Source organism: Eptatretus burgeri, chromosome 4 (assembly GCF_056783735.1).
Source record: "Eptatretus burgeri isolate ZD-2024b chromosome 4, Ebu_testis_v1, whole genome shotgun sequence".
NCBI lineage: Eukaryota > Metazoa > Chordata > Myxini > Myxiniformes > Myxinidae > Eptatretus > Eptatretus burgeri.
Window position 1 is genome coordinate 101,669,706 of NC_140964.1, and position 22,284 is coordinate 101,691,989.

Sequence of the window (22,284 nt, forward strand, 5' to 3'; positions counted from 1 at the left end):
TTCAACCGGTTCACCACAGCCCGTGTTTCCACAAACAAAGGTGGATCACACTTGATGGGAGGGTCAGCAACAGGGATAGTAACAACCTTGACATCTAACTCGACAGCTGGGGGATCAGCCTGGTACAACCGCTCAAAGTAACTGACCCAGCGGGCCTTCACTTCAGACTCCTCTGTCAAGAGCCTACCACCCTCTGTTATAACTGCAGTCCACCGAGGGACTGGCTTGGAGGAACGCAATGTGTGAATTCCCCTGCAAGCGGGACGAGAATCACTTGACAACAGTTGATGCTCTACCCTATCACAGATTCCTTGCACATAGGCCTCCTTGTCCACCCTCAGCATACGTACAGGTTTACACCTCAACTCCATGAACAGCTCAGCTCTGCCATTCAGCCTGGCTCTGCAACTCTGGTCAATGGTATCCGGTATCCTTCGAGACAAAATTCTTCTTCGCCCTACGGTGAGTTCAAATGCTTCCACCAGCAACATCAAGGACGGTGGTCTTGAAGGCACTCCACAACTCTTCAGGATTCCCCAAAGCACCCAGACCCCCCAAATCCTTACTCAGTCTGTTCACAAACACCTCAGCTACCTTCTCATCCTTGAGCTTGCCAACATCCAGCCAAGGCTGGGATGGTACCATTCCCCCAGATTTAAGCAGCAACTTCAGAGTTGCTACAAAAAGCCTGTGGTTAGTATTGAGGAAATGAGCACTCTGGTAGACCCTGCAGTTCTGGATCATCCTCCAGTGACCATCAATCACATGGTCAATCTCCATTGCCACACCACCAGCGTTGAAATACCAAGTCCAGCGATGAGCTTGTGGGCGCTGAAACCATGAACCAGCCACCTTAAGTCCATGACTTCTTGCAAAGTCAAGGAACTTAGTGCTATTCAGGTTCACAGTTCCAGACCCATGAGCGCCAACACATGCCTCACAACCATCCCTATCATTTCCAGTTGATGCATTGAAATCCCCCAAGACGAGAAGAGCATCTCGCCTGGGGCACTGATCAACCACAGACTCGAGCTTGGCATAGAACGCGTCCTTCACTGTGAGATCACTCATCTCAGTGAGAGCATGCACAGAGATCAGGGTAACCCAGGAAGATTACCCTGTGGCTTTCCTATCATCAAAGATTGGGGGTCCCAAAGGTTTTGCCCCTATTCCGTCATCTGGTGAGCTGCCCTGTGGATGGCAGCTGGAAAGGAGGTTCTCCCACGTAGTGGGTTTCACTTTTTTTTAAATGCTTTTCGTATGTTTTGTGGAATGAAGGGGTTTACGGTGGCAGGAGTGTAAATCCTGCCACCAACCTCCTAATAAAAGTAACCTAACTGCAGGAGGACATCCGCAGACACAGTTGGGCACGACATATGGATGGCCGTTGGCTCACAAGGAGCTCCTCCGCCCTTTGACAGGTTTTATTCTTCATCCTGCTGGGTGTCCATATCCAAACACCCTCCTCACAGGGAAACCTGGTGGGGGAGATGGTTTAGTCACCGATATTCCAACTACGAAACAGGTTAGTACAGGTTTACATGGTACCTGCAGCAGGTCACAGATCTAATCTGACCTAACAATGACGTGACTGACGTGTCAAGCAGAAAATGAAGCATGCAGTACAATGCGGGCAGGGACTGCGTGTGCGCTCAACGATCATGGCGGTTGTCAAAACATGACACCCACCAAAGAAATTGCGACACAGTCGTTTGGCAGATCTATTCCAGAAGAAGCAAGGAAACTGAACTCTGGAGGTGTTAAGATTTATGAAGTTTTTTTTTTTTAGTTTTGTTTTTTTAACAAGAACTTGAACAAGTTTCACCAAAATATTGATTAAAGCTGTCGTGGAAGCTACACTTTAGCACTCGTAGACACATGTACAGTTTGGCATCGGTGATCGATAGCTTTGCCAGAATACACAGAAGGTGCAAAGATTTTATGATGAGGTCGGTTCAATATTGAATTTGTATTTGCCAAATAAATAATGCCACATAATACATTTTTTATATTGCTCAGACTTAGAAAATTTAGATACAGTACCTTCAGAAAGTATTCACACCCCTCGACTTTTGTCACATTGTGTCGTGTTACAGCCTTAATATAAAATGGATTAAATTTAAATGTTTTGTCACCTATGCACACAAAATACCCCATAATGATAAAGTGAAAACATGTTTTTAGAAATTTTACAAATTAATGACAATTGAAAAGCTGAAATGCCTTGCATCAATAAGTATTCAACCCCTTTTGCCATGACACTCCAAATTGAGCTCAGGTGCATCCAATTTCCTTTGATCATCCTTGAGATTTCTCTACAACTTGATTGGATGTGATTTATAAAGAAACACACCTTTCGATACAAGGTCCCACAGTTGACAGTGCACGTCAGGAGCAGAAACTCCACTATGAAGTCCAAGGAACTGTCCGTAGACCTCAGAGATAGAATTGTGAAGATGCATAGATCTGGGGAAGGGTATAAAACAATTTCTTGTGTTGAAAATTCAAGAGCAGTGAGCTCCATCATTAGGAAATGAAAATAAAATGGAATGACCCAGACTCTTCCTAGAGCTGGCCATCCGCCCAAACTGAGCAACTGGGCAAGAAGGACCTTCGTCAGAAAGGTGACCAATAACCCAATGATCACTGACAGAACCACAGAGTTCCTTGGTTAAGATGGGAGAACAACAGTCTCTGCAGAACTTCACAAATCTACGCTTTATGGGACTTCACAAATCTACAAATCAGATGGAAGCCACTCCTGAGAAAAAGGCACATTATAACGTGCCTGGAGTTTGCAACAAGGCACGTGAAAGACTGAAATCATGACGTAAAAGATTCTGTGATGTTATGAAATAAAAATTGAACTCTTTGGCCTGAATGCAAAGCCGGAATGTCTGCCGGAAACCGAGCACAGCTCATCACCCATCTAACACCATTTCTACAGTGAAGCAAGGTGGTGGCAGCATCGTGCTATAGGGATGCTTTTCAGCGGCAAGGACGGGGAGGCTTGTAAGGATTGAGGGAGCAAGGAGTGGAGCCAAATACAGGCAAATCCTTGAAGAGAACCTGCTTCAGAGTGCAAAAGACCATAGACTACGGCAAAGATTTACATTCCAACAGGACAATAACCCCAAGCATACAGCCAAAGAAGCCTGGTGTTGGCTCAGTGGTGAGGGTGGCGGCTTGGGATCCAAGGGTCCTGAGTTCAAGCATCATTGCCCGCTGAATTACTTCACCAGGGGATTTTAGAAATACCACCTAAATACCACCTCAGCCTGCCATCCTTCCGAGGTCAGCAAAATGAGTACCAGCTTGCTGGGATGATCGAGTCATTTGAGTATCCTGCGTCGGAGTGGCGACCCGTCCAGGATTGTGCCCATTAGCCAAGGAAACTGCTTCGGCAGCACCGACGCTCTGTACTTCTAATGGATGTATGGTTCTAATGGATGGATGGATACAGCCAAAGTAACAATGGAACGGCTTCAGAACAAGAATGTTAAAGTCCTTGAGTGGTCCAGCCAAAGCCCAGTCTTGAATCCCATTCAGAATCTGTGGAAAGACTTGAAGATTCCTGTTCACCGACACTCCCCATCCAACTTGACAGAGCTCGAGCAAATCTGTAAGGAAGAATGGGAGAAAATCCCCAAATCCAGATGTGCAAAGCTGATTCAGACATACCCACAAAGACTTGAAGCTGTAATCACTGCCAAAGGTGCTTCATAAACATAAATCACTGCCAAACATAAATGAAGATTTTGGGTTGAAGGACATCGGTTTAATGAGTTGGACTCGCTCTTATTTAATATGTTTAGTCATCGGCCTGACAGTCTCAGATAATGGAGTAGGGGAGGGGTGAAGGGGGAGGGGTGAAGGGGGAAGGGTGGGGGTGGGGGTCACTTCTCTGTTCACCTACCCCTACTTCACTGTTCTGAAATCTGGCAGGCAAATATGCACACATTTTGATCATCCCCCCTCTCTGGCCTTGTAGTGGGGCAACTTAGCATAAGAATTGTGCATTTTGTGAGGAAAGCACCAAATTTGGCACACTAGTAGCCTATCATATTATGAACAGATTTGGATATTGGGCCATCTCAAAATTTTTGATGGCAGTGGAAAATGGCTGCCACAGCCATCAGCGACTGAATTTGAGATGGCCCAATATCCAAATCTGTTCATAATATGATAGGCTACTAGTGTGCCAAATTTGGTGCTTTCCTCACAAAATGCACAATTATTATGCTATATTTAGCTAAGTTGCCCCACTATTGGTGTTAATGGGGTACAGGGCTGTTTTAAGGACCAATCAAGGACCTCTTTCTTGCTCCGATGTACCATGCTCTTGCCAGAAGGGCAATGGCACTGAAGCAACTTTCTGAGCAAGGGTTATAGTGGGTAGTTTGCCATTGCCTACCCAGCAGTGGTTGGGGGCAAGAATTTCTAACTTGTTCATGGTGTTGACGATAGCTTGCCGACTCTTTGCGAAAGACAGTATGGGATCTAACGTCCACCAACTAATGCCAGTAGAAGGGACGCTCCGTTTGACATCCATCCGAAGTACGGCACACACATTAATGATTCACCGTGCCTGTGAAACACCAGGATGACAGTTTATAGCTGGGTCCTGGGTTGGGATTCGAATCCAGGATCGACAGTCGAGAGAGAGAGGGGCATGTGTAACCTCTAGCTGATCCTGCCAGCCAATCATTGACCAGAGACAGTGCATGATGTGCTGTTCACCCATTCAGTAACACACACAGGTCTGAGCATTTAATTTACAAAACAGTACCATTCTCAAATGAGAAAGTTCATAGAACACCTTACCGGAGAGTTCAGGTTTGTAATTAAACTTAAATAAAATGATTTTTAAAGATCGTATAAAAAATAATTCTGGAGGTTTAGCACCGTTGAAGTCTTAAACACCACCTTATTGAACACGTCTAAGTACTGCACTGCTAAACGGAAGGGCTTTCAAATTGTCAGTAATGCGACTTGTGTTCTACATTGTTCCAATCTACAATTCCATTGAAATAAAATAATGACTTTAAAGGCCGCAGCAAAATAAAAATTTGGAAGTTTACCGCCTTTTATGCACCACCTTAAACACGTTACATTCGTTTTTCGTGCCCGTTTGTGTCCTTTATGACGTCACTAGAAACAGTAAGTTTGTTTGAAATGATTTTCAATTTTGTTTGACTGCCCGACAGGCAGACAAAGTTAAAAAAAAAAAAAAAAAACCAAAAAAAAAATTCACTCCTCTCTGCATGATGAAGACAAATTCAGAGCTAAACTACAGGTTCGTTTTCCGATTCATGTTCAGAATAAAACATTCCATTGAAATCAAGTTGTTCCTCGATCATAAGCAGACATTGACAGATCGACGTGAACCAGTTGCTCAACGCCACTTTTCGCTGGGCAGACAATTAACCTAGCTTTGGTATGGCAGGCAGCACACGCTCATTAACATTGGCAGCAATGTCCGATGATGTAAAACTTGATGAGCACAGCAGATAAAGTTTTTTTATTGTTGTTATTTTTGCTATTACAGCATGCAATTTCATACAGGCGGATTAGTATTCGTTTGTGCATGTGGGTGCATGCACAGCAAGGGGATGAGAAGGCAGTGGGGTACCATGTTTGAACAGAGTACACAAGATACTGCATTATCAAAGCTCCTCATACAAATGTGCAGCAGAACAAAGATAAATGCAGCTGAGTAGTACATCATTTTAATGCCACACACACACACACACACACACACACACACACACACACACACACACACACACACACACACACACGTTTGTCAGCAGAACTGGAGGGCAGCCAAACACATAGACGCATTGATCGTAATTCTCAGGTGACGAGCAGAGATAAGGACATTGGATGGAGATGCTGACTCATGCCGGTGCGTTTCTCTTCGAGGTTATGGTTACTTGGTCAATTTTGCATTACATGCTTGGGGAACCAATGGGCAGGACATGGGCACAAAAACAAATTTTCTCTCCCGAATCCCGAGGATGCGGAGATGACACCTTAGTTCAGGTGTATATTATTGCTCGTGTAGTTTTGGTACCTTTTTCGAAACTACCATTTGTATTTATTTCGAAAGATAAAAAAACACGTCCTGGAGTTATGCTAATTACCCATGAAAAATAATCGTAACCAACATTTTTTTTAATGCCAACTCATTGTATGTGTGTGGATAACACGGTGTCTTACTCGAGTTTCACACATGTCTGGCCGGTTATAATACATCAAAACACCAAACTGGAACGACAAATTCTTACAAGCAAAACAATGATACGAGTCAGCGCCTCCCTCCAGTACATTCTTGTTTTGACAAACAATGACAGTTCTACCCATGCATGCCTGACCGACTGCCAAGTCAACATGCACAGCACATTTAAAAACAAATAAATAAATTAACTGGAAGTGCACTTGGTAGAGCGCAAATTTCCACCATGCAACGCCTGATCCACGAGATCATATCGAGCCCATTACATTTTTGAAATATCATGCTATGTATCGTTTTTGGCCCTATCTCTCAATGGTGAAGAATGTTAAAAAAATTAAATAATTCTCATATCTTGATCCGGATCTTCACCAAAATCGAATCAATTAGTTGTGGTCACACACCCAACATGTCCGCCAAGTTTTTGTCCAAATCCTTCCACAACTTAACAAGATATCGGGCTATATATCGCTTTAGTCTAATCTCTCAATGGTGAAGAATCACTTTTAAAATTATTACATCTGGATCCGGATCTTCACCAAAATACAATCAGTTCGTCCTTGTCACACACTGAAACTGTCCACAAAATTTCATCCAGATCGTTCCACAACTTTTTGAGATGCCCTGCACAAACAAAAACAAACAAACAAACAACTTGTTTGACTATCCTTGACTTCCGGTTCTGGGTTTGGAGCGTCAGCAGGTCTCCTTCAGGGCTCTCTGCTGACGATCTCAAAGTTAAGTTTCCGGTTGTTATCTGTCCCGTTTTAACTGTTTGTTTTCTCACTTACATGTTACTGTGTTCCAAGTTCGGTTTTGTTTCAAAAATCGTGCTATTTTGTGAGTTTTCTTGTCTTACTTGACCTTGTCTTACTGGGTGCTTGAGGCCTACCCATCCCTCCCCTCGGTGGACGATCGTGTTTATTTGTATTTCCTCCCCATTACCTTCAATTTCTATATTCCCCACTTTCCCAACATCCCCCATCCCTCCCAACGAAACCATTTATTGTTTTAAATTAAAAAAACTACCTTTCTCCTTGCACACTCACACGTCTCAATCCTTAATCTTCCTCTTCCTCCTGCCAGCACACCATCTTTATTCAACTGAGTTGACCCTCTGTCACCATTACCTTCACGATTTCTTCCTACAACCTTCCATTCCCGAATCTTACCTGCTCTTCAAAAATACATCAAAAATTATTCTTCCTTGCATCCTTTCGATCTCGACACGTCCTGTAACCACGTCTCTCTCTCAACTCTTCCTGGTACTTTTCATCGACCCAGCAGCTTCACACTGCGTTTACCGTTCCAAATTCACCACACACTTCCACAATTTTACTTCAACCTTCCCTTTTCCAAAAGTTTTGCAATCCTTATTTAAAATAAATAATTTCACTTTTGACTATACACCTCCCATAGCCAAGTGCTTCTCCCATAACCACGTGATCTGTTTACACCCCCTGCATTTACCGATCCAATTTCACCATTCACCTCAATTTTCTCTGCAACACTTCCATGACCTAATCTGATGAAAACTCTCTCAAACAACAATAATAATAAAAAAAATACCATCAGAGATGTTTAATTCCCCACCATTGAATGAAAAAGGTCATACATATTCCAGATAATGAGGGAGGTGAACTGGAAACAAGACACCATTTGGTCATCATCTCGAAAAAGTTCCCCAGGGGTGAGGAACGTAGTAACCAAAAATAATTGAAATCAGATAAGCAGTTTTCCATTTATTACAAAAAAAAATTTTTTTCAAGATGGCCACCCCAGTCGGCCATCTTTGATCCGGCCACGCCCAAAATCAATAGGGTTCTTCCTTCTCAGGTGGTACATGTGTGACCCAAATTTCAAATCGATATGGCGAAAAAACATTTTTTCAAGATGGCCGCCCCAGTCGGCCATCTTGGATCCGGCCATGCCAAAAATCAATAGGGTTCATCCTTTTCAGGTGGTACATGTGTGACTAAAATTTCATATCGATATGGCGAACAGTTTATGAGTTATCACACTCACAGCTATAAATGTTGACGGACGGTCGGACGGACAGCCGGACGACCTGGGTGACAATATCCCCCTTCCGCCACGCGGCGGGGGATAATAAAAACGATCTCTTATAATGCTTCATCTTCCTTTTTCACACGTGTGGTACTCTTTACTGTATCATAATGCACTACTCCGACTATTTCAACAGACTGCTCTCAATTCGACCTTTCCTTCATACCTTGCCAAAAAGTCCAACTGTTACAGCGTTTCTTCTCTCCATTCTCTTAATTAGCCTTTATTGCATCCATCAAGAAATGTGTTTATTCACATCTCTAACTTAAAAAACCCAGTTTGCAATGAATGATCACTTTCCATCAACCATTCTTTTTTCCAATTTCAGTGCCAACTCACCCCTCACTCTCAAAGCAACCATCACACTCTACACCCTCCAAGCCTCCCCCTCACTTCTCTCAAAAACTCCCCTCACCTTTCTCCCTCAATTCTCCCCACTCACCCTTCTCTCATCATTCACCCCCCTCACTCACCCTTCTCAAAGTTGCCCCCCCTCTCATCCACAAAGCTGCCTCCTTCCACTGCCCTCTCACCTCCATCTCTTCACTCCACCTCCTCAAATCCTCAACTGCCTCTCTTGTCCACTCTCTCCCCCAGCACCACAGACTCTTTTCTCCTTCTCATCCAGCCCCCTCCCCAAGAGATTCTGCAATCCCCCCACTCTTTCAACAACCCTCCTTACGTCCCCCACTCGTCCCTTGTCCTACCCTCCCCCTCCCACACCCTGCACCTTTTTTGCAACTTCAATACAGCTGCCTCCTCCCCTCCCTCTTCATTAACAGTGTGGACCTCAAATATCTGGGGCCTTCGCTCAAACCTTTCAGATCTTTCCATACAGGTTGCCACTGACAACCCAGACATAATCTTCCTAACAGAAACTTTCCTCCCCCAAGACATGTCTGACTCCCAAATATCTCTCCCTGGTTACTCCCTCCTCCAGTATGACAGACCTGAGCCTCGTCTTGGTGGAGGAGTTGCTCTCTTCATCAAAGACTCTATTCCTCACTCTCCATGCACTGTCCTCACTCCCTCACACCCCCAGGAATACCTCTGGCTACTGCTTCCCCTCCACTCCCACCTCATGTTCATATGTGTACTGTACCGTCCACCAAATAGTGATGACTCCATTTACACCTCACTATCCAAAAACATGGACCAACTTCTATCCTCTCATCCAAACTCTCTTCCTCATATGTGGTAAATTCAATTGTCATCATGCCAGTTGGCTAGGTGTGGGTACCTCTCTCACCTATCATGGCACTTCAGCAAAAGCTTTCTGTGACTCAATCGGTCAACTTCCTGACGCGGATCTCAACTAATGGTACTCCATCTCTTCTGGATCTGATTTTGACAAATTTCCCTGACAATATCTGCTGCTATTCCTCCGCTGCAATCGGTTCTTCTGACCACGTCCTTGTCAAAGTGGACATCTCTCTGGCTATTATCAGAGAACCACCTCACCGCCGTCGAGTCTGGCATTTCAATCAAGCTGACTGGCAGGGTCTCCAAGCAGCTATCAAACTTGTAGACTCTCCTATTGCGACTTTCTCCAACATCAACTCATCCTGGGAATTCTTTCAAAGAAACTTGCTCTCCCTCATGCACAGATTTATCCCCTCTCATCTTCAGTTGTCTTACCCTTCCTCCCACCCTTGGTTCACTGAAGCTTGTGGTGAGGCAGTTGTCCTGAAACAATTTGCCTTTGTCTAATGGAAAGCAAACCCAACTGAGGGTAATCCCAGTTCCTTCCATAAAGTTCCTTCCATAAAGCTCAGAACAGGTGTGTATCTACCCTCAGGAGAGCCAGAAAACAACATCTTTCCAAGCTCAAGTCCAAACTTTCAAACCTCTCTCCCTCCTCAAAAGGCTGGTGGCGTCGAATCAAATCTGTTTCTGATGCATGTTCCCCCTCCATCCCCTCCCTTACCTCAAATGGCCGCACTGCTGATACCGCACGTGAAAAGGCTGAACGCCTAAACTCGGTGTTTGCAGCTAAATCTTGCGTCAAAAACCCATCACTTTCTCTACCCACCTTACTCAGTCACACCCAACTATCCCTGGACTCTGTGTCCTTTTCTCCTGACAAGGTGGAGAGCTTGCTGTGAAACCTCAACTCAGATTCTGCAACCAGTCCAGACGACATCAGCCCACGTGGCCTAAAAACCTGCTCTTCTGCTCTTGTTTACCCTCTCTCTGTTCTATTCACCCTCTCATTTGCTCAAGGTCATCTGCCATCTGCTTGGAAATCAGCAAACATTACTGCCCTGCATAAAAAAGGTGCAAAAACATATCCCTGCAACTCCAGACCAATCAGCCTTCTGCCAATCATCAGCAAGGTTATGAAAAATATCATCGCTTCAGACATTAATTCCTTCTTCTTCTCCATATCAATTTGGTTTCAGACCAGGTCACTCCACCCTGGATAGGATCCTTCTGCTCTCCCAACAATGGATGGAAGTCCTCAATGTCGGACATGAAATCAGAGCCATATCGCGTGCTTTTGACACGGTCTGGCACCCTGCTCTGCTCACCAAACTCTCTTCCTATGGTATCCAAGGCCATCTCCACTCATGGCTCGCAGACTTCCTCTCTTGTCGCAGTCAACGTGTGGCCCTAAATGGAGTTCTGTCATCCCCTCTTCCTGTCCAGGCTGTTCCTCAAGGTAGCGTTCTGGGCCCTGTTCTTTTTCTGGTTTTCATCAATGATCTCTCCGACCCTCTGGAAAATCCTCTTTATCTCTTTGCTGATGACTCCACCCTCTGCCGTACCATCTGTAATCCCCCAAACCGGCAAGCAGCAGCTTCTTCACTCACTGCAGATCTGGGTAAAATCACAAACTGGCCCAACACGTGGAACATGTCTTTCAATCCGGACAAATCTTACACTCTCACTTTGTCTCTCTGAAAGGACCATTTAGAAAACTCCCCATCCACTTTTTCAACAATCCTCTGGAAGAAGTCCTTTCTTTCAAGCTTTTGGGTCTCACTATCTACCATGACCTTTCCTGGGAAAGTCACATTTCAAACCTCACCTCCAAATGCAGTCGCCGACTGGGAATTCTCCGTCGTGCAAAGTCCTTCCTCGGCCCACCTAAGCTCCTGACCATATACAAAGCTTTCGTCCGCAGCCTGATGGAGTTATACTCTCCCCTCTGGGCTTGTGCTCCTGCCTCCCACCTTTCTCGGCTTCACGCTATGGAAACCAAGGCATTTCGGATCATTGGTATCTCCCACGATGAGGCTGAGTTTTTGGGCCTCTCACACTCTCACTGCAGGCAGGTCAATGGTCTTTCTGTCTTCTCCTGTCTCCTCTCCAGCCACGCCTCCCCTGCTCTCTCTGCGATTTGTCCTCACCACATTTCCGCAGGGTGCTCAAGGTCCACCAACAACCCCCTTCTGGTAAAACTACCAAAATCACGAATCACTGCTCACCTTCACTCTTTCATTCCTCTTTTTCCCCACCCATGGAATAAACTCCCTCACTCTATTCAATCCCATTCTTCCCTCCAGGCCTTCAAAACAGCTGTTCACCACCACCTACCATCCCCCATCCAAATCCTCGATCTTTTCTACCCCCGATAATCCATCAAAGTCCACCTCCTTCAAATTCCCTGCTTTCCTTCCTGAAAGTCCATGTAATGTCCATGTTGTATTCCCCCAAGTTCCCTGCCCCTTCCCTCTCCCTTCCACAGATATCCTAATGTCTCTGTTCCCCACTGTTTTGTCCTTCCCACTCCCACCTCTCGTCTCATGCTCCCCTTGCTGTGCATTGGCTCTCATACGAGCCTCGACAAGGTATACAAAAAAACCCCAAAAAACAAACAAAGACAGAGACGGGTGAAAACTTTCGGTAGCGGAGGTAATAAAACCGACAATGGATGTAACCTTTTGCATTTTGCAGTCATGTGATGCCTCCCTCCACTTTGGGGGGGACAACACCAGGTGTAAATCACGCAGAGGGGATGGGGATGCGTCAGAATGGCAGCTATAAAGATTGTGGAGCCTTCATTTTTAAAATAAAATGTCAACCTTTTTTTTTTTACATTTAAGAACGACTGTGCACAGCAGTACATGTTCCTCAGTGTTAAGGCCCAGTCACACCTTGACGTTTTAGCCAGCTTATGCCGATTTTTGAAAAAATTGTCTAAAACGCTGGCACACGTCAAATACGTTATGGGTAAGTTTTGGAAGCATTGAGAGCACGCTGAAAAACACTGCCATACGTCGTAGTACGCTGGCTTTCATCGTTGTACTTTGCGGTTGTCCTCAAAATTTAGCATGCTTGAAATTTTATGACTTATGCCAGCATATGACTCACAAGTTCTGCTACGCTGGCCATAAGTTGTAGGCACGTTATGCGATCGTTGACACACGTTACTTGTAAGTTAATCATAAGTCCAAACACGTCGAGGTAATGTTTAGCGTACCCGAAACTTATTTCTAACCTATGAGTAACGTGTTGTAGGCACGTTACGCGATCGTTGACACACGTTACTTGTAAGTTACTCATAAGTCGAAACACATCAAGGTAATGGTTAGCGTCAGTGTTCCAGACTCCGTTTTTTTTTTTCTTCTTCGATATGACGGTGATGTTGCCACTTCGATTTCTAGTGTGGTTATGATTTAAATCATTGAGCGGCAGCCTATTAATTATATTTTATGATAACTGCACTAGAAATCGAAGTGTCAACATCACCGTCATACCGAAGAAAAAACAAAACAAAAAAAAAACCAAACAAACAAAACAAAAAAAAAAACCAGGGAGTCTGGAACACTGACGCTAACCATTACCTCGATGCGTTTCGACTTATGAGTAACTTACAATAACTTTTGTCGACGTGTGCCAACGATCGCATATCGTGCGTACAACTTATTCCCATCGCATGCAGACCGTGTGAGGCATACGGCAAGTACGTCGTAAAATGTTTAACACGTTTAAAATTTCAAGACGTACTCCACTTACTACGACGTATGATAGCGTACTTTAGCGATCTATTCACGTATACCAAACTTACCCATACCGTATTCGACGTTAGCCAGCGTTTTAGACACATTTTTCAGAGGTCGACATACGCTGGCAAGATCGCCAAGGTGTGACTGCGATGTTGACACTTCCATTTCTCCGGTGGTTATGATTTGGATCATTGTGCGGCAGCCTTTTAATAGGCTACGCCACGTGATCGTCGGCGATACGTGCAGCGCGCTATGCATAAGTTAGACTATCATTGGGCAGAGGTTGTGAACGCCGACAACAGGCTAAGCATTCGTTGGTATAAGTTATCGATAAGACAACGAAACGTTCTGTGTCCGTTACTAATATGTTATGCATACGTCCGAATCTTAAAAAAAAAAAAAAAACATCAAAAGTTCAGCGTAAGCCAGCGTTTTACATACATTTTGATACGTTGCCATTGCTGGCTAAAACGTCAAGGTGTGACTGGGCCTTTAGTCACGCATACATGCACACAGCTTCCTGGTTTATAGATTTGGGTGTTAAAATAAAAAGACTCTCATCCTCTTCGCATTTCTCATCTCGGGTTACATTTCAAGGAGTGTCGAGTGGAAAGTTTTTCCCGGAAAGGAGAAATCCGGGTTGTGGGATCATTTGCTCGAGGAACCTTGAACCACATCACAAAATTAGCACACCAATTTAGCAGGAATTTTATTTTTTACATTTCTCAACCCACAGGTGTATTGCATTGACAACATATTGCAAAAACATTTTAAAATCACATGAAGGCCAATGTTTGATGAATCTACAATGCAGTGTAAGCCAACAGACAAAAAAAAACAAACAACAAAAAGAAGGGAAGACTTTTTAAACAAAGCAAACCAATTCACTACCCAGTTGCATAGGTTTACACTGGTGATTGTTCGATGGAACTTGCATTCAAAAAGAAAACCCAGATTGCAGAAAGAAAAAACGAAAAATCCCCAATTGCATCAAGCAGGAAGTGGATATTACAACTTTGTAATATCCATGCACAAGTGACTAATGCTGACAGTATTTCTTTAAGAGCTATCCATTCTGTACACAAAAACGGGAGAACTTGAGGTCAGAGGTCCACCACCCCCCTCCTCCCAACCCCACCTATATCCACCAACTACATATTAAAACAATCTCCACGATTTAACACCTTAGCATGCTCCCGCACATACTTCTTCCTTCCCACCCTTCCGTTCATTCCCTATGCTCCCTGCAACCTTCATTTTCCCCAATTTCTCTCCCCAAAAGCGTTCACCACCACCTGCTTTCCGTCACCACGCATACATAACGACGTGGCCTCTGACCACAATGTACCGGACAAACGCTGCACGTGGATCAGTGATGTGCAAATGTGACCTTCAAACTTTGCTACAGGTTGAGCTGCAAAGCAACACCTAGCCCCTTAAACTCCTAGAAAGGACTTCGTAAAATCCCCAAGAGACGGCAGCTTCATGGGTGTCGGTTTGAGTGCAAAATCTGCAATAATGTGATAGAAAAACAAAAATGCTAGTCCAGAAGACGGCCAACCAAACTAAAGGAAAAAATTTTTTTTGAAAGAATGAAGCTACATTATGGGAACAAATGGAATGAGGGTTCATTCTTGGCATCGGACAGATTGACCCAAAAACAACAAACGATTTCCTCCCCAAACGTGCTAGCCATTGACAAAAAAAAAACCAAAAGATTCTATATATTTATATATGTATAGCCAACTAAGAAAAACCAAAACAGCTCCAGTGAAAGAAGAATCCTCATTCCACCTTATCACTTGAAAAGCAGCACTTTCCTCTGGCCATAGATTGTGATAGTTGATCCCTCATTGCTGCATGTGGGCTTTGCGCTTGGATGGGGGCACGAGATGTTTTGGCAGCTCTGCAGGCAGCTCGTGACCTTCCAACTTAACCCTGATAAGATGGTTGGCAAGTGCAAACTCGTCATCATCCAACATACCATCGTGGTCAACATCTGAGAGTTTCCAGATCTTTCCGAGCACCATGTTAGGCAGCTTCGACTTCAGCATCTCCAACTTGGCATTAGCACCAGTAATTTTACCATCGATAGGCGACAGCATGTAGAAAATCTCATCGTATTTGGGTTTATCACGTGCAACCACCCAATCGGGCTCATCCACACCTTCTTCGGCACCTTCACCGTACCCCTGTCCAAATGGACCGTTATGCGTGCTCTCGAATGCCCCACCGGAGACGAGCTGCGTCGGAGCCTGGGTCTCTTCCTGGCGCACGAGCACCATGAGGCGTGAAATGTCATTGGCGAGCATGTCATCGACCACCTCTAACAAGCGCGGTTTTAATGGGTGGAAGCGCACAAAGTCTTGATTTTGGAGTACTTCCTGGAAGGACAGAAATTGCAAGTGAAAAGTCAATGGCAATGTCAGACTGAATGATAGTGCACAGGAATGACGACATTCCAAATCCGTACATAAAATATTACATGTATAATCAATCATGCAATGCAGTATTACAAAGCACACCAAACAAAGCTCAAACATTACAATGAACAGAAGGCCAGTCTTGTCAGTGAACTTAATAGCATGCATCGAGTCTTCTGATCACATTAATTGTGAGTGCAAAGACCATCCAATGCTTCTCTATTAATGCAAAGAAATGCAATTCCTCACAGAGTGTTATGTGAGAACAATTTCCTGGTGGTTTGTTGGCAATTACGAAGGGAGAATTTATAGCAACCGACGCTGCGGTCTTCTTCGTTAACGGCCACAACTATTCCCACATTCTTGTGGGGTTGACTGGAGAAAGTTGGACCCGATTCTTTCACAAACCGGTTGGTTAGGCCTGACGTTCGACGAGAGTTAGGGCAGGAATTTATTCATGGTGCCGGCTATAGCTCACCAAGTCTTCATGAAGGACACCATGGGATCTTTAACACCCACCAACTAATGCCGGCAGATGGGACACCCGGATTAACGTCCATCAAGGGGATGGCACACGCATCCATGAATCACCCCGCACGTGAAACAATGGGATGAGTTTATAATCCAGGTGAGATGGTTTAGAGGTGAGTGTAAAACTGAAGCTGCAGTAATTTTCATAAAGTTGGTCCACGCAAGACAATTATCTACACCATTTAAACTTCAGAGCACACCATTCCCAGCTGAGCTTGCTCATATTCTTGCATGGCTTTTGCTGCAGTTTCATCAGTTTAGACGAAAATAAATAATGCACAGAACGACTTGATCACATTGATCTGTTGCAACGTTTCGAAGGACGTCTCACTCAAGATGAATGGATTGGCAAGACGAGCAAGATAGGGAATCACGTCTTGCTTTTAGATGGATGGCAACATCCAAGAGCCAAAATATCATTTGGATGTCACAACTTCAGTTTTGCATTGGCAACAAACACTGACACAAGAGCAAATGTTGATGTAATTGATCCATAACTTTGTAGGTACTCAGAGCTGGCACAATGAATGCATCTGGCCAGAGGAAACATTAACTACCGCATTGATTGTGTAAACAATTGTCATTTGGTCAAGATGATCTCTGGTGGAGCATCTCAAGTGATGTGATGCAGCATTTGCCATTCCAGATAACGAGAGAAAGAAAAAGAAAGAGAGAGAGAGAAAGAAAAAGAAAAAGAAAGAGAGAGAGAAAGAAAAAGAAAAAGAAAGAGAGAGAGAGAGAGAAAGAAAAAGAAAGAGAGAGAGAGAAAGAAAAAGAAAGAGAGAGAAAGAAAAAGAAAGAGAAAGAGAGAGAAAGAAAGATAAAGAAAGAGAGAGAAAGAAAGAGAGAGAGAAAGAGAGAGAGAAAGAGAGAGAACAGATGAACCCTTATACAACTTGACCTTTATAATCTTCAATCCTCCTTACATAGACAAAAACGTTGCTTCGCTATGCTCACTTTTACAAATCAAAATGCTTTATACATTTATCTTTATAAATATCAAAATGCTTTATACAAAATGCTCACCTGTTTATACATTTATCGTTTTAAAAAGACGTGTCTAATAATTAATATTTTTTATAAGGCATTGCAGTGAAGTCCGATCCAAATAATTTTAAAGCAATATATGTATTTGTATATTGTAATCAGTAACAAGAGTGCAAGTGAGCACAATATACGCCTGAACAAGAAGGTATATACAGAATTGTGCTACTACATGGAAAACAGCATCCTGGTTGCCATGGCAACGACTTTAGATGACGAACGTATGTCACGACACACAGTCTGTACCTATGTACCAAATATGAAACGTGAAAGTTGAAAACTTTGGGAGTGAGTGCAGACAGGAACGGATGGAAAACAGCATCCTGGTTGCCATGGCAACCACTTTAGATGACGAACGTATGTCACGACACACCGTCTCCAGTCTGTATCTATGTACCAAATATGAAACGTGAAAGTTGAAAACTTTGGGAGTGAGTGCAGACAGGAACGGATGGAAAACAGCATCCTGGTTGCCATGGCAACCACTTTAGATGACGAACGTATGTCACTACACACCGTCTCCACAGTCTGTACCAAATATGAAGCGTGAAAGTTGAAAACTTTGGGAGTTAGAGTGCCGACAGGAACGGATGGACATCACATTATACGGCCTGATATGTATGTATGTATGTATGTATGTATGTATGTATGTATGTATGTATGTATGTATGTATGTATGTATGTATGTATGTATGTATGTATGTATGTATGTATGTATGTATGTATGTATGTATGTATGTATATATATATATATATATATATATATATATATATATATATATATATATATATATATATATATATATATCGGGCGTATAAAAAAGTGTGGTAGATAAAAACATTAGAAAGGAAAAATAACTTGCACCAGAAACTTTAACGTTTTCACGCTCACGCTGATGCTCACACCAGGGGTATTGCTATAGCTCTCTGTTATTCGAACATGCGAGCTAAAAATAGATGGAGATGGACAAATGAGGGATGCGGGCAAGGGACAACACAAGTGGTTGACGAGATGGATACAAAAGCAAACTTTCGGGATGGGGTGGGTGGTTTAACGGGTGTAGAAAAGATCATGGTTTTGGATGGGGGATGATCTGAGAGGGTGGTGCACAGCTGTCTTGAAGACCTGGTGGGAACAAGGAGATTGAAGAGAATGTGGAAATTGGTTCCACAGGAAGGAAATAAATAAAGATAGAGGACCAAATCAGTGAAAATAAACAGCAATTCCGAATTTTGGGAGCTTTACTAGAAGGGGATTGCTGGTGGATTGCATGCACTCTGCAGATATCTGGGGAGTCAAAGCATGGAGAACGCAAAGGTTGCAAGACCTGAAAGGATGTGGAAGAAGACAGAGACCACCGACCTGTCGGCGATGGCAAAGTGATACGCCCATCAATTCAGCTTCACCGCGGGAGATTCCAATAATCTTGAAGGACTTGGTTTCCACAGCGTAAAGTTGAAAAAGGTGCGAGGCAGGGGCATCAGCACAGAGGGGAAAGCAGTACTCCAAGCTGTGAATGGAGGCCTTGTAGGTGGACAGAAGTTCAGGTGTGCTAAGGAAGGACTTTATGACTGAGGATGCCCAGTTAGCGACTGCATTTTGGAGATCAACTTTGAAATGTGGCTTACCCAACAGATATCATGGCTGAGAGTGAAACCCAAGAGTACAAGTGACGCCTTCTGAGAGGTTTGTTGCGGGGAGAGAGAGAGAAAGAAAGAGAGAGAGAAAGAGAGAGAGAGAGAAAGAGAGAGAGAAAGAAAGAAAGAGAGAGAAAGAAAGAAAAAGAGAGAGAAAGAGAGAGAAAGAGAGAGAAAGAGAGAGAAATAAAGAAAAAGAGAGAGAAAGAAAGAGAGAGAGAGAGAAAGAGAAAGAGAGAGAAAGAGAGAGAAAGAGAGAGAGAAAGAGAGACAAAGAGAGAAAGAAAGAGAGACAAAGAGACAAAGAGACAAAGAGAGAAAGAGAGAGAGAAAGAGAGAGAAAGAGAGAGAAAGAGAGAGAAAGAGAGAGAGAAAGAGAGAGAAAACGAGAGAGAAAGAGAGAGAAAGAGAGAGAAAACGAGAGAGAACGAGAGAGAAAGAGAGAGAGAAAGAGAGAGAAAGAGAGAGAAAGAGAGAGAAAGAGAGAGAAAGAGAGAGAAAGAGAGAGAAAGAGAGAGAAAGAGAGAGAAAGAGAGAGAGAAAGAGAGAGAAAGGAGGTTCCTGCCCATCTCTTCAAAGGATGAGGAACATCACAGCAGAGGGTAGAGTCATCAGCAAAGAAATAGAGGATTTTCCAGTGTGAGAAAGATCATTGATGAAGATTAGGAATAGAATGGGGGCCCAGAACACTGCCTTGAGGCACTCCAGCCTTGACGGAGTGGAGAAGAAAGGATACCGTTGAGCCATACATTGGCCATGAGAGTGGATGAAGTCAGTAACCCAAGAGTGGAGTTGGCCTTGTATGCTATAGGCAGAGAGTTTGGAGAGCAAGGCAGGATGCCAGACTGAATTGAAAGCACAGATATGTCCAGAGACCACGCTGAATCTCATGTCTGTCATTAATGGCCTCCAGCCATTGTTAAGAGTGGAAGCAGCATGTTCAAAGTAGAGTGACCTGGTCTGAATCTGAATTGGTGATATGAGATGAAGTTGTTGGAGAAAAGTAATTATTTCATATCAACTGCAATGACAGATTCCATGACTGGTAATGATTGGAAGTAAACTGATAAGTTTGTAGTTGAGGGGATCAGTTTTGCACCTTTTTAATGTCATGCCTGTGATGTTGGTAGATTTCCAAATAGATGGAAGATGACAAGGTGAAAATGGCAGAGAGAAGATGTGCAAGAGCAGCAGAGCAGGTTTTTAGGCCACACAAGTTGATGCCATCAGGTCTAGTGGCAGTCAGAGTCAAGGGTTGAAAGAACATTCGCCACCTTCTCAGGCACAAAAGATAGAATCCAGGAGTAGTTGGATACGACAGGGAAGGATGGGTTTGCAATAACAAAGTTTCATTTAAAATGTTTTAAAATGTGCCCGCAATTGTAGTTTTTGGTATTTGACATTTTGACCATGCATAAAGGTCCCAGGGGCCAAAATCATGCTGTTCTCATACCTTCTTGTGTCCCCCAACTCCAAACATAGTGAGGGGTTTGGGACATAAGATTGTGAAGCAAACCCAGAATTGAGGCATTCAGCATTCTCATGAGCTGAGTCAGCTGTGGTGTCATTTGAAGAGAGGGAAGGGATGGAAGGGATGGAAGGGGAGCATACTCCAGAGACAGATTTGACATGGTGCCACCAGGTTTTAGAGGAGGGAGACAAGTTTGAAAGTTCAGTCTTGAGGTTGGACAGATGTTTTCTGGCTCTCCAAGGAGTGGACACATACTTGTGGACTTTCTGGAATGATCTCAGATTTCCTCCATTTGGGTTTGCTTTCCAGGAAGAGAATGGAAGTAGTTTCAGAGCTCGGTGAACCATGGGTGGGAAGAAAGGTAGGATAATTGAAGATGGGATGAGATGAGATATAGAGGTTTCTATGGAATAATTCCCAGGCTAAATTAATATCGGGGGAGTAGATATGACAGACCAGTACTGAAGTACGTTGGCTGCTTGCTGTCCCAGTCTGCCCGAGTGAACTGCCAGACTCGACGGCACCAAGGTTGTGCTCCAACAATAGCTCGAGAGATTTTCGGGTATTTGACTTTTTGACCCCACACCAGGAGGCAGCATCAAAAACAAAAAAAGCTTTCACACCTTGCCAAGTGGTGATCATAATTCATAACTTCCAAGTTTGGTGAATTTCCACCTCAACGAGACAGAGACAGACAGAGACAGAGACTACAATATCTCTGTTTTTTTTTTTCAAAAAGCATTGGGATAATAAATAAAGTATTTTGCCAAGTTACCCATATGGAATATTAACAGTAGCACGATCCTAAAACATCTTCAATGGCAATATCTTAACACAGACCTCTCAAAATTATATCAGTTAAACAACAGAGAAGGTACTATACCTGCATTTTCTCCAAACTGGGAAAGTCACCACGTGATATTTGGTGTTCCTTCTCCACACGAGTATAAATCTCAGACAATCGTGAAATCAACTCTTTCTTTTTGTTTTCTTTTCCAAACACAGAAGGCATTTCTTTCTTCAGTGAGCTGATCAAGTATGCATGGACCTGCAAGGTATCAGAAGCCATGTAAACAAGTACAGCACAGAAGGCATGATGCTAACCACTACGTTGGCACAGATAAAGAGGAATGAAAAAGTTAAACATGAGATGGATGTAAAATTCAACCCTTTATTTTATTTCGATTAAATATGTGGATAGCCCTAACATGGATGTACATTGGTACACAATTCATCTCACTTGCATCACCATCACTCTGCCCTCCCTTCTCTCAACATTTGCAACTTCCTTGTTATACACCATACCTTCTTCATTTCTGTAATTATTCTTTTGCAAATTAACTTTTCCTTTCCCACCAACATGGCAATATTGATCCACCCTTGTTTGTAAAGTACAGTTCAAATTAATTTCACAATCAATTATTTTATTAGAGGTCAAATCTGGAGTGCAAGTTCCTCTTTGCCCACAGCAACATCGTATAATCACTCACCGTGATGAAAACCAGAGCGCTGAATCTTACCTTGACTACAACACAAATACCTCTGGTTACATTGGTGGCTTGTTGGTGAGGAGACTGCAAAAGCATCCCAGAGGTTGTGGATTCAAATCCAGCTGAAGGCAGCTAGATTAGCAATTTGGATTCTAAGCTTCATGAACTCCAATTGGTTTCAGAAGAACTGCCACACCATTGATGAATCGGTAAAAACGCAGTTGGTTCATTAATGACCATAAAGGCGAACCAATCTGCCTGCTCGATCTGATGCTAGTCCACTCAATGAAATTGACTTCCTGCTGCAACACTTAAAGTTAAAAATAAAAAAAATAAAAACCAAAGAAACAGAGTGCAAACAGTCATAGTGGATTGTGGCCACAAACACTTGGTTGATAAGGAGTTTGCAGGTTATATAAAGGACAATCTGGAA

General features: G+C 43.4%; 1 protein-coding gene across 1 annotated transcript in view; it reads right to left on the minus strand.

Annotated features, from left to right (window-relative positions):
- Positions 1–13,946: 13,946 nt before the first annotated feature.
- Positions 13,947–22,284, minus strand: part of LOC147028775 (EH domain-containing protein 3-like) — a 31,533-nt gene continuing 23,195 nt past the window's right edge. The window contains exons 4-5 of the mRNA XM_085879493.1: positions 21,245–21,409; positions 13,947–15,638 (exon numbers count right to left, since the gene is read on the minus strand). Coding sequence (XP_085735619.1) covers positions 15,105–15,638; positions 21,245–21,409 — 699 coding nt within the window. The 3' untranslated portion in view covers positions 13,947–15,104. The remainder of the gene's footprint in view (positions 15,639–21,244; positions 21,410–22,284) is intronic.